This window comes from Euprymna scolopes, chromosome 20, assembly GCF_053919585.1.
Source record: "Euprymna scolopes isolate OS-2025 chromosome 20, ASM5391958v1, whole genome shotgun sequence".
Classification (NCBI taxonomy): Eukaryota; Metazoa; Mollusca; class Cephalopoda; order Sepiida; family Sepiolidae; genus Euprymna; species Euprymna scolopes.
This window is the reverse complement of record NC_136501.1, coordinates 100,526,874-100,541,540: the sequence shown is the minus strand read 5'-3', so window position 1 is coordinate 100,541,540 and position 14,667 is coordinate 100,526,874. Positions and strand designations below refer to the sequence as shown.

Genomic DNA, 14,667 nt, shown 5'->3' with positions numbered 1-14,667 from the left:
CACACACAAATTTTAGAGAGAAAATTGCTTTTCTTTTACTCCTGTTCACTTATGGAAATAGTTAACACAATTGAAATAAATACAACTTAATGTGAACTTCCCTAAAAAAATCCGTTAACTGCCCTCCATGATTGATTAGAATTTAGATCTTAATTTCCGTATTAATAGATTGACTTCTGTAATTGAAGATCTTAAGAAATATATAGTTGCGCTAGTTAAGTAGTGATCTCAGTGGAACGACTAGACGTTTCCCGTCCATGGTTTATTAGGAGTTTATACAAGTTCCTAGGATCTATGAATGTAGGTAGATTTAGAGGGGGACACGTTTGGGAGTTCTCTCAGGGAACGTATTGTTCGGAAGTATAGACGACTTTATATCTTCACAGGCAGAATAATAGGTTTCGACTTTGTGGGGGCACGTCTATGAAGGAATAACAAGATATTTGGCATCTTCCATTTAAACTTCTGCATATCAGTACAGCCAGAAGAGCGGGCAGTAGAGAGGGAATTCCAAAGTCTAGCTGTTCTAGGGAAGAAACTATCATATAGAAACCTTTCTGGCATTTAGGGACAACAATAGCGACGGGGTGAGATCTTATTGCTAAGCAGGTTTGTCGGGGATATGTAGGTCGACGGGGTACAGATGAAACGAGTTCATCATAACACATTCTATTAAAATATTTCTAAAAAAGGCACAGTGATGCAATAATGCGGCCCTGAGACCGAGAGTGGAGCCTAGTTGATAAAGTGGAAAAGATGAGATTGGCAAGTCTGTTTTTAGACATTATCTAAGAGGGAAATAAAAGTGGTAGATGCACCAGCCCAGATGTGGAAAGAATACCCCATGTACGGGCGAATGGTGGGCTTGTTAAGATACTCTCAGGCGTGAGTAGTCGTCTAGCTCGATAAAGGGAAACCATTTTCTTTGCAGCAGACATCGCAATGCCCTCTATATATTTGTTTGCAAATATTGGACCGAGGAATTTGAAAGTAGAATTTACAGGTAATGTGCTATGTGTCATGTATATAAGGGGGAGGCGCCTTGTAATTGTTAAAGCAGAGCAGCTTAGTTTTATTAGCATTAAATGTTACCATCCATGTGCTGCCCCATAGTATGGAGGTCATCTTCTAACAATTCTGCCAATTTTTTAGACTTTCCTGGTCGAAATCTGCTCATCTAATATTTATTGTTGTATAGATTTGGCCTTTAAAATATTATTCTTAGCTGTGTTCATCAAGTGTCCACGTGCTTTATTTGGACTGTTTTCCAATGAGAATGCATTCTCAATTTCAAAAGAATTCACGTGTACAAGGAAATTCGAAGCATACACAACCGTATAAGAATATCAACCCGTCACGTAAACATGTTTGAGGAGTCTATTTTGACAGTTTTCCTCTATATTTTCAGGAATAAGATAAGGGGTTATGAAAAAGGCACATGAAGGTGGTCAACATCCTAAGTAAAACTATGTTTGTTGATTGAGCTTGATCCGAACTTGTGACCCAAAATCTATCATCAATTTTTTACAAGGCCTCAAACATAAAATCTCTTGCCTTTTGGATTTTATATTTCTGTATTGTCATCAGCAAAAAAACTTTTCTTGTGGATTAATGCCACTGAGTCATTACCGTGCCATTTTGTCCCCCACCATGCATATACTGGCCCAATTGGGGGAAAATATATATATATATATAATTAAAATTAACAATCTGTATCATAAGGAGGAGCACAACAAAGCCAATAAATTGTACGATCGTTTCGGAAACGATGTTTTTACGGCAATAGACCTTAAGGCATGGACAATAATTTTAACATATAATTATTTTTTTCGAAACAATCTCCTCATCAGCAAAAATATTGGGTCTTTTTTGCTCATACATGTTATTATAACGACGTGTATTCTTCATAAAAATAGTGTGTGCATATTTATTATGAAAACACAATGCTATTTCAAAGTATCAATAATAAGATAAACGTAATTTTCAACCTTGAAATTACTATAATCTTGATTATTCATGTCTTACAACTGTGTTTTAGTTCTATTTAAATTCATGTCATACATTCGCTAAGTCGGATTTTAACTTGAAAATGTAAATTAGCTATGCGAACAGAAACCCAGAAAGCCAATAGATCAGCTTTTATATTTTACTTGTGCATACGTTTACTTACCTCAAAGAATGCTTTGGATGACCCCCCTTTCAATGTCCCGTAATGTACATCCGTCTGTTTGGCGAGATCTTCGACGCTCTCAATCGTGGTATCCAACCGGTCAATGGTTAAGAATGCGGCTAAGTTCGCCGTGTAAGAGGATATCATTATTAGAGTGAAGAACCACCAAATTCCGCTGACAATCCGGGTTGAAACGGCGCGGGGAGCAACCTCAGATCCTGCAGGATGTGCATGGCAGAAAACAAAGGTAGAAGAAAAAGAAAGAGAAAAGAAACCATAGTATTAGTTTAATCAGTTCAGATAAATGCATGCTAAAATGGCAATATATATATATATATATATATATGTGTGTGTGTGTGTGTTAATATTTTTTACAAGTACATCAACAAGGCATACATATTATCTCAATAATATTGCATGCGCTCTCCGACGTATTAAATTTAAAAAAAGGTATTTGGAACGTCTGGTAAAAAAAAAAAAACAAAAAAACTAAGACCTGGAGGAAATAAAACTACAGAAAATTTGGTACGAACTTAACTATATGTCTCACAAGAGTATGAATATTCAGGCAATTAATAGCCGGAGACGAAATGAGTAATTTATGTAATATTCGTGAAAATTGGCAAAGACGTAAGTCATAGCCAGAGAGAATGAGAAAATTTCAGCGTATAGACAAGTTCTTGATGCGTCGGGCCGTAGGGTTCATCATCAGGAAGGAAAAAAAAACAGGCCACATACATGAGACTTGTGGTGGTGTGTGTGCAGTTCTTTATATATATATAGTAATCGTTAGAATCTAAACTGATCCTATGGGATAAAAAATCAATTGGATTAAGTGACGACGTTTAAGCATTTCATATTCCCTTATTAATGTTATATTTCACAATTATCACATTTAAAAATGTGACGGAATGATATGGTCAACTTTATTATGAACATTTATAGAAGTCCTTCCGTGCAAATGTATACGTGTATGGAGACACACACATCTATATACAAGTATGCATATGTATGCGTATAATTATACTGAATATATATCTAAAATGTCAACTTATCTATGTGTGTTTGTGTGTATATTTCGCAAACAAACTACTCTGTCAATTTGCAGTCTAAAGAGTCATGATTTGGCGTAAGGTGTGTTGAGATTGTGGAAAATTTTTAATCGGTTTTTGTTCGGAAATTTTGCTCACAAGGTGTCAAAGTTCAACGAGTAGACCTTTGAAAACTCTACCATTGACCTCCACCAATTTTGGGTTTAAACACATGAAATTTCAGATGAAGTTTACTCGGACATTGACCAAACATTTTAGTTTGATTTAAGCCTAAAACAATGAATGTTAAGGAGTCCAAACTAAAAAAAAATGACCCTACGGGATCTATCAAATTACTCAGCTAATTTTGAGTATAAACATTTGAAATTTTACATAAGGTGAATTTAGACACGGGGCAAACTTTTTAATTTCATTTTAATCGGTTTTTGGCCAAAAATTTAGCTGCTAAGGCGCCCAAGTTCAAAAGATTTGACATTTACGGTCTCTAGACAACTATGCAGCCAATTTGCGTCTAAATATTTTAAATTTTACATAAAGGGTGTGCAGACATACAGATAGGATTTAATCAGTTTTTGGAAGACAATTTGGCTTCCAAGGAATCAAAGTTTAAGAAGTTGACCTTTGCAAACTCTACTAAACTGTTCCACAATTTTTTGTCCAAATCCTTGAAATTTTGATTTCACCTAAACATGAATCAAGTATCTTAATATATATATATATATATATATATATGTATATATATATGTATATATATATATACATATATATATATATATATACATATATATATATGTATGTATATATATGTATATATATTTACATATATATATACATATGTATGTATATATATATACACACATATATATATATACATATATATATACACATATATATATACATATATATATACATATATATATATATGTATATATATACATATATATGTATATATATACATATATATATACATATATATATATGTATATATATACATATATATGTATATATATATACATATATATATGTATATACATATATATATATATAATAAATTCCAAAACCAAACAACGTCGCAGCTCACAAGAGCCATGACAGTCAACGAACCGGAAGTCCAAGACTCGAGTTTCCCTCATTTGGGCTCATCAGTTAGACACATCCGAACTCAGGATTCGAACCCCAAGCCTCTTGCATGCGAGGCAAGGACTCTACCAACAATTTCTATTACAGATCAAGTAAACCGCGCCGAAATCCGACTGTGAAATGAAACTACTTCGTCTCAACAAGGGACGCGGCCATCCAAGCAGTCAATTACCCAGGCCGATGTCTCACAAGTAGGAGTTTTTAACTCGAAAGGACGACGCTATCCAGCAATGCTAACCAAACGAGCAACTTATGATAGGATTTTCAGAATGTGAGAGATTGTATATAATAAATTCCACAGTCAAACAGCGTCGCAGCTCAAAAGAACTCGAGTCTTGGACTTCTTGTTCGTTGACTGTCATCGCTCTTGTGAGCTGCGACGTTGGTTGGCTGTGGAATTTATTATATAACATCTCTCGCATTCTGAAAATATATAAGGAAATAAACTTATAAACAGTGCATAAGACCCGAGAAAAGCCGGACTGAACTGTTCGTTTTATATATATTGAAAATTCAAATATATTGTATATGTGTATATTCACTCGTGTAGTTTCCCAATTTACATACATTAAGATTTGATGCGCTCTGGTTTAGCATATACACTAATTAAAAAATGAACTTTTTCATTGTGGACTAGTTTAAGCTGTTTTACTATGAAGAACTCCTGGACAGAGATATATATCAGACCAGGAGTTCTCCATAGTAAAATATCTACAAATGGTCCACGATGAAAAAGGTCAATTTATTCTGGAGCACAAAACGATACTTGTTTTAATGGTACAACTCATGTCTTTTTACCTCCCCAACATGTTAGGGTAAATAAAACGGAGTCTTTACTATTGGAGAAACCTGGCTAATACAAAGCGCGCTCCGGACACCCATGGACACCCATCGTTTCTCAGTAGAAAAAGTACATTGGGAACGCTGTTACCTAGTTTGGAAAATGAATAAAGGAGCACTAAAGGCGGTTCGTTATAATTATACTGCTCCCGTTTTTGTACTTATTAAAACATTGTATTTAAAAAAGTAGAATATCCAGTATATCTCAAATCTTGTGTATTCCGTGCATATTAATAGTATCTCTATATAAAACACACACGTGCCTTACTGGATTTTGTTTGGATTAGTTTAATTCCTTGATGATGACTTTAGCTTCGGTCAAACGTAGTCTGATCTTTAATCCTTTACTGACATTTCTGTTTCAAACTACAGCCTTACACTCCTCAGTTCGATAACACAATCCCATAAACGGATTAGGACATCTAAGTTATTGAGCGTATGTTAGGAAGACGTGTTCGTATAATCGTAATTGTTTTCTAATATTTGACCTTCGGTGTCAATCTTCGAAATATAGAATACTTTGTCTGATATTCTATATACAAAATGTACCACATTATAAAATGATCATGCATAAGGCGAACATACGACTTGAAAACAGTAAATCCACCGAGACTTTTCTTTTTATTTAGTCACTGCAAAAAACATGACAACAGTTGGATACCTGTTTAAACTCGAAGATTACTCTTTTAAGTTTATTTCTAATCAAATATCATCTGTCAATAAGATGCTTCCGTTCAGGTACGAAATACAAAAGATCTCCCCTGTGGAGGCAGCAGCATATGTATTAAGAAAACGCTTGCGCAATTCTGAACCACTCCTCTCCTGAATCGGCACTGTTTTAGTCCAGTAGCAAGGAGAGGTTCAATACGGCTTGAAACAATGCCAAGATAAGCGGAGAGCACATACAGCAACTGGAAGTCCCAAATGGTCACCCATTTAGTACTCACCAGGTTCTGTCAGTTCATGCTGTTTATAATTGATAAAAAAATAAAAAAACGAAATACCAATAAAAAAGAAAACGACATTGAATAGAAATCGAAGCAGAAATATTCTTGCATGTATTGTGCAGTGCTACTGGGTAGAAAAAATGGATAAAAAACACATGGAATGAGGAACAGTTATATTGAATGTGCAAATAAAATATGAGCGGTAACAGTTAAAAACAAAATAAGTTTTTTTTGTAGTACATTAATGTCAATGTTAACAATATTTTTGCTTACAAAATTCCGTGGGATTAATAACTGATTTGGTTATGTGTGTGTGCTGTTTATACATGCAACTTTCAACAATTTCAATTTTTCCCACTGTGTACCGCCTAAGAGCCTAACAATTATTTTGCTTGCATATAGTTTATTACATACTTGTAATTTTAATTATAAAATACTGAAGAATGTATGGATAATATTTTTTTCAAATATATTGTATATTTTGTACATGTTACCAATATATTTCAACTTATAGATAATATATGCATGTACACGAAAATATGCATGTGTCTGTCTGTCTTTATATCTCTCTCTTTCTATATATATATATACTTATATGTATGTAATTTCGTATGAGTGTATATATATATGAGAATGTATGTGCGTATATCAATATAAGTGTAGATATATATATATCTGTAATTTCTTATGAGTATGTATAGATATATATATATTTACTCATACGAAATTACACACATATATATAAGTATATATATATATATATATAGAGAGAGAGAGCTATATATATAGAGATTTACGCATATAAATATATATATATATATATATATATATATATATATATATATATATTTAATGTTCTAAAGTTGAGTTTTGCATCAATTGTTCGTTTCTGTACACGAATTATATTAATGTGTTTAAGATTTTTATATAATTTTGAATATTTATGATAGCATTTTGATCGTATAACATTAATATTTAACAGGTAAATCTAAATAAAGAATGATAATAATTGTTTACTCATTATAGATAAAATTGCAGACAAATTTCAACATTTCATGGCTTCAGATAGGAAGTTACGCCTTTTATTAAATATCATATAGTCGCATAGTAAGGCACACTGATTGTTAAATGACCACTGGGTGTATAGTATCATCCTGCTCCTGATAAGGCGAATGCAAGAACGGGATTAATATTCACCCTTATTTAACAGCAATTGAGATTGCATGCCAGCTATATTATCATTTTTTGTACATAAACGGTGACTCTACTCATAAAGTATCCTTTATCTGCATTAAATAATCTGTATGGGAGAGAATTCTGGAAAATATTCTTCATATTTATTTAATCTTACAAAATAGTTTTAAATACTAACTCTACGAATATTTATATTTTTCACATTTATTTGCACAGACAACGACATTTTGATGAATTCAACATGATGGGGTCAACTTACAAACAACAGAATACAGTAAACGTTTAAGAAATATTAAAATGTTTCATGCAAACGCATTTGATATATTAGGTGGGTTTGCGGAAATACAGGTGTGATAAAAAAAATAGAGAAAAAGAGTAAGAAAAACAACATTAAAATTTAAAGGAATGCATATAAGATGTATATACATATATCCATACTCACATATACACACTCGTTCAAGTACAGTTTGTGTATATAATGCAGGGATAGAAGAAATCCAACACAGTATATAAAAACAAAATTGAAAAGTGGACAAATCACATGAGTTTAAAATTACACAATCGTTTCTGGAAAGAGAAATAACATCGACTGACTAATATTTACAGTCATTATATATATATATATATATATATATATATATATATATATATATATATATATATATAACGGTATTTAAATCATGTTTATATACCCTGACATATTTGATTAATTCTTATAATGAAATGCAACGTGAGAATTAGGAAAAAAATACGTGATAAACTAAACTGATTTAAATAGAGGGATGTAGGTTAATATACAATACATGTATATAATAGCTATTGTGAATGAACAAATCCAATAGAAAGGATATACATGATAAACTATTTGCTTTTTGACGAAGCAAATTGCGTCTTGTAAAACGCACCCCTCTATAATATCATTCTTACTTGTCTGTAGAAATGTCTGCCTAAAACCTTTGGCAAAGGCAACGGATTTTCACGAGATACATAGTACTTTGAACCTCGACGTCTCGGACGACAAATATCAAAATATTAGCCGAAAACATTAATTCCTTCCTCCTCAACTGGGCAGTTTTCTATAAGGAGTGGTCGATTTTTTTATGATACATTTTTGCAAGTTATCGTATCAGTTGCAGTGTCTTTGCCAAATTTTAACACTCCGAACGTCCAGTCCCGTCGGTCCTGAATATGACCTTAAACTATATCCGATCGTGAGGGCCAGCTTAAGGGCTTCTGGGAGTGTGGAGCAACCCTTTAATTTCCATTGCTCCCAGATCCACCCTGTCCCGAACTGGTAGTACCTGTTCGGGTCCCAACTATGGGTTAAATAGAAACCGACTTGGAAAAAATATATATATTCTATTTAAAAATTATTTTAAAAAACTGGAGTCAGAATTAAATAACCTGAAAAAGGTTGATATGCCGTATAACAACTAACCAAACCGAATCCAGTTCTGTCATGGAGCAATGGTAGGACGTCAGATTTTTTTTTCCGCCTTTGCGTTACCGATTCGGGGGTAATATCCCTTGAGAGCGTATGATGGTTATATGAGAAAATAAAGCTGTGTACGCATTATTGCTGTTTCTTTTCTGTGCCTTAAGTTATACATTAGTAAATTAGGGGTCATTTCGAGTTAAAAGTGTATTTACTGCACCCATGTGAACTAGAGAAAATCATCATTTAAATGGGTATGTTTTGTGAAAATAACTAACAATTAATACCTAATATGGCTGGCCAAACGGGTGATCAAAAAGTGAGATCGAGCGTACCGGAAAACGAAATGAGACCAAATTGACAACTGGCTTTTGTTTTTGTTTTTGTTAGGTTTTGTTGTTGTTTTTTTTTTTGTTTGAACTTTGCGCTTTTCGGATTATTTTGTTATGTTTTATTTTCTTGGTGGTTTTATTTGGGGGGAGTTTTTTTGTCAGAGATAGTTATAGGTAAACACATTAGAAACAATTCAAATATTGGAAGACACTTAAACCATAAAAATAACGGCATAAGCACACAAATTGTTTGTTTTGTTTTGTTTTGTTTTTAGTTAAATCCGGCTAAAAAAAAAAAATAAAACTAAAAAAATAATCCGAAAACCGCAAAGTTCAAGCCAAATTGAACTTTTTATTCGTTACGTTTGAATAAAAAATAATTATCGAAGCAAAACGCGTCGTATTTTCGTCGAGTATTTGTTTTTTATTATTACAGAAAATAAAATGTACTCATTTTTGTTTACAAGTGCTACTAATCTGAACTTGCACCAATTTTGTTGTTAATAATTTCCTATAATTATAATCTCTGGCAAAAAAAACACCCCCACCCAAAAAACCGGACCCCCCAAAATGTCCAATAAATTAAAACATAACAAAATAATCCGAAAAGCGCAAGTTCAAGGAAAACAAAAAAAAACAGAAAACAAAAAAAGGTCAGTTGTCAATTGGGTCGAATTTCATTTTACGGTACGCTGCTTCTGACTTTCTGATCCCCCGTCTGGTCGGCCATATTAGATATTCATTATTAGTTATTTACACGAGACATACACATTTAAATGATGAATTTCTCTAGTTCACATGGGTGCAGTAAATAAACTTTTAACTTGAAATGACCCCTAATGTACTAATGTATAACATAAGGCACAGAAAATAAACAGCTATAATGCGTACACAGCTTTATTTTCTCATATAACCACCGTACGCTTTCAAGGGATATTACCGATTCGAGCCTGCCTCCTACGATACACCTCCAAACACTTGGACAATGCCGAGCACCCAGGCTACTTTTTTTTTTACAAGGCGGTCACCACTTATCAAGGCCCACTAGCTACTCAGGGATAAATGTTATTGTAATTACAGTACGTTAGTGTGGAGATTTAATAAAGTGTCTACTTAAGGGGGGGGGTTTAATCAGGCACTTGTTCACGCTGGACCCGAAGACATCCAGGTTGTAATCAGGTGGGAAGCAGGCAGAGCTGGGTGTCCGTGGGTGTCTTGGCCTTTTTGTTGGTGGAGTGGACACGATGGACACTACCGAACGAGCCGGCGATCAGCTGGTATACCAGTCCTCCCTTTCTTCCTCTAGCAGACCTCTGGCTTCTACTTTATACAGAAATTGTTTTATAGTACTATTTTCATCAGGATATCTATGGCACTATCGTTATCTATTTAAAAAAAAATCATAGTTCAATTAAAATGAATTAAAACAAACGACATGATGTAATGATGTATGTTTCTTGTGTTCCTTGCGTGAATTGTCCACTTATCTATTTCATTGAGATAAGGAAATGCTGAAGAATGTATTAGACCAATATAAAAACATCACCTGTCTCACAGACCTGATATACACGGGGTGATAAATAAATGCTACCTGCAATATGATTTCTGCTCATGTGATCTGAAATTAATCTCACAATGAAAGAAAACAATGCATGGACACAAAACAGAACTCACAGAAGCTTTTTCTCGAACACACAAGTAGAAAAAAAAAACAAAGAAAAAAATAGCTGAAAAATATAATGACTTAATCAACAGTTGCATATAATGTAACCATATCTTTGCACATTCTTGTCAACACACACACACACACACAGGAGATGTTGGCCAGGAATTTAAAAATGTATATTAAGCTCGTATAAAAACAGAATAAAACTATAAATTGGTTCGGTAAGTTTAGCAAATACGTTTTGTCTAATGATGTTTTTTGTTGGTGAAGCAGGGTAAGGTAGCTTGCGTTTTTTATGTAGTTTAGGATGTTACAGTTACATATAGATTTAAATATCTGGAAAACAGGACGCCATCTAAAAGACATTATTAAATCGGATGTTGAATGCAACAGACGTTCACGCTGGAAGTAAAATAAATAGTAATACTGATGATGACGAAACTAATACGAATACATGTATCGTCGTCCTACTGGTCTATATTTCTGTAAAAGTGAGAATGTCTGTGAGGACACTTCTCAACCTATATATTTATCGAATTCTTAATCTACAGACGTAACAATTGGTATATAGTGTGTTCAGAAATGTGGAAACTTTTAATCTTTTTTTTTAATCCGGTAAATCGGGTTGCTAAGTGGTCAAATTAAAAAAAAATGATACTTGTGAGTCATCTGGCTTTAAGATCTTTGTAAAGTTTAACAAAGCCTGAAAACACTTTTTAAAGATCTAGTCAATTTGTCTAATGGTTATCGTACTTGGCTCTCTGTCACATTTTCATTCCGTTTTTTTAATTCATTTTAAAAGGAATCTAACGTAATATTTATACCGGGTAACACCATGTATATTTGCTAGTGCATGTCTAAAAGTATAAGTGTTAGTTATTACTAATAATTGTAAACGTACTCTAATATTACATGTCCAGGTGTCCATCAATTAGAAACTTTATTGAAAGTGTCATAAGATCAGTCTTATCCATTCTTACTAGTTTTACTGTACAAAAAGCATTCCTATAATCTATAATGTAGTCTCACCTGTATGTATATCTGCCTAAAACTTTCGACGACAATTGGCTAAAAACATAAATTCCTTCACCCTCAACTGGACCTTTTTCTACTGGGAGGGGTCGTTTTTTTTCTCCGATATTTTCGAAAGTCATCCCCTCTTTTCGATTGACTAGCCTTGATTTATACCTTTGCCAGTTCCGGTTTGCCGATGGACGCAACAGGTAACACGTCACTTTTTTAACGTTCTTTTTCCTCCTTCGCGATACGGGTTCGAGCCTGCCTGCCTACTACCAATTTTTTATTCATTTATTTGGCTTAACACTCATTCCTAAACACCCAGGCAATACCGGGCACAAACGACCGTCTTAAATAAATCGACCTTAATATATTTAAAAAAGAGAGATCGAAAAAGAAGAGCAAAGACAAAGTAATTAAACTTTTCTATCGTGTTTCCGATTTTTGATTTGCATTTACGTGGTAATTTGGTTAGAGTATTTGGAAAAATAAATTGTAAAATGTGATATTCTCCTTAATGGTTACAGGTTAAATCTTTAGGGTGGGAGACCGAAAAAATACAATAGCGAATTGTTTAGGACCTCTATCTAATCATGGCTTTAGGAACGAGAGCATGTTACCACCATGAAGTTAATAAAGGGCTCCGCTAGAAATTCAGTCCAAATTTTCGAGTTCGACAGGATGTACCTGAAGACAGTCGGAGGTTAAATCGATCGAAACGTTGTGAAAATCACAAAAGATGAAAACGGTAGTTTGATGAATACAAATAATACTCTTCTATGCTATCATCTATACTTCTTGTTATTGCTGATTATCGTTCTAATCAACCATTAAGACCCTATGATTTGTTTAAAAATTGACTATACCAAAACTCAGAAAAATGTCAATTAGGCGATGGGCGTTAACCAGCATCACTCTTTTCGCATAGACTCTAAATCATTTGAAGTAAATGTAGTCAACAACTAACACCTTTAAGATTATAGGTTGTGCACTTTAATTATTTGCTTTAAGATTGCAGTTTACAAACATTAACATGAGTTACAAATAGCATTACATATATTTTTATGAACATCTGTTATAATATCTCTATATGTGTATATCTATAAAAGTGAGAATGTGTGGGTCAATTCTCTATCTATATACTAAACGATTATTTTAGTCTACTAACTTACATTTTTGTATATAAGAAATGCATACATCTGGAAAACGTTTTAATCTGTTTTCCTTCCGAGCAGAGTATGCTAATGGAAAATATTGTATTTTTTTTTACTTGGAGGTCATTGACTATTTATTTGTGGGTAAACAGTTTGAGGTATGCGCATCGCGACCGTGGAACATGGCGGATTTTCATGTTACGAATAAGTATGTTCGAAAACACTTTGTAAAGATCGTGTAAAGCTGGTCTTATTGTTTTCGTACTTGAGTCAGTCTTCAGGTTTGGGGATCAGTTTAAGCTTGTGTCTTTTTTATTTCACTTTGAAATGAACTGTTTAGGAAAAAAAACAGCACTCGCATCAATTTATGTATGAATTAAAATATAATATTTTTGCGTATTAACGACCAGGCCATATCAGGTTGCGTACTAGTGTATATATATATATATATATATATATATATATATATATATATATATATATATATATATATATATATAAAGAGAGAGAGAATAATCATTTACTTGAACTTTACTCGGTTTATACTACAAATCGTAATGCTTCTTTATACATAAAGATTGTATAATGAATACACATCTTTTTTTTTATATAAGTTCTGTAAATTTAGAAAGAAGTTCATGCTAACCAGGCCTTTTTGTTTGGTTCCAAAGCATATATAGTGTAGGTTAACAATTCTCTAAGTTACAAATATGAAGTTTTCTCAGTTGGTTATTTATAATTTTGAACAGTAATAAATAACCAGCTGAGAAAACTTGATATTTGATACTTGCAGAATTATTAAACTACACATTATACATATAAAATGTGTTTGTGCGTGCTCTATTTTTTCCTCCTTGCTTCCAGTTTATGTCGAGAGATTTACTTCAAAACTTCTTCGTCACGTTTAAAAAAAATCTTTTGCGCTAAATTTGAATTAGATAATCAGAATCCATTAATCTTATTTCGTCCTAATTACCTTTCCGCAGTGACTTTGAACCAAGTAAATGTTAAACTTTAATTTTTGTTTGCTTTCTTGTTTCGGTTTTGCCCTCCATTTCTCATCTGGAAACACACTTAATTCCAGACACGCACCAACGGAGACCCCATCGAGACTGTGGCTAATCTCATCGCACAGGATTTTCCCCGTTGTATTCGTTTATTTTTTATGTCACACGGCAACACGCATGCGCCGTTAAATATAATGATTTATGTAAAAATTGGTGGCCATTTTTTCTCTAGCTCGGTTTCTCATTTTTCACAGATTATTTTATTTTTTTTTTACAAAATTATTTAATATGTATTCATATTTTTACATTGTATTTTTGAGAAAATGGTTTAATATTTTTCTTCCAGATAGATATTAATTTTGGATGGGTGTGCATTTTCCTGGATTCTTTATTTATAGTGGGTCCTTGCTTTATCAAATGTTTTTTAAGCACTTTTAAACATATAAAGGTTACTTATTTTAATCATTTTCCGTAATTTGTAATAATACATAGACATATTTTATATATTTTTCATTTAAAATTATTTAATATATTTGAATGGCCTATATAACTCATAACGTCGTATAAATTGGATTTATCCCTTAGGTCGATCGTCGCGTTATCCTTTTTTTATTTTCATGAATTAAAACGCATTCATTTTATAATTTTTTTCTGGAGGTTAAGTTATTTTGTTTTAAATATGTTTACGATATTATTATAAAAAAATTAATATT

General features: G+C 32.8%; 1 protein-coding gene across 3 annotated transcripts in view; it reads right to left on the bottom strand.

Annotated features, from left to right (window-relative positions):
- LOC145241556 (glutamate receptor ionotropic, kainate 2-like) overlaps nucleotides 1-14,667 on the bottom strand; it is a 459,102-nt gene that overhangs the window by 162,375 nt on the left and 282,060 nt on the right. For all 3 annotated transcript variants that reach the window (XM_080104621.1, XM_080104624.1, XM_080104622.1), the window contains exon 11: nucleotides 2,171-2,388. In XM_080104621.1, coding sequence (XP_079960747.1) covers nucleotides 2,171-2,388 — 218 coding nt within the window. The remainder of the gene's footprint in view (nucleotides 1-2,170; nucleotides 2,389-14,667) is intronic.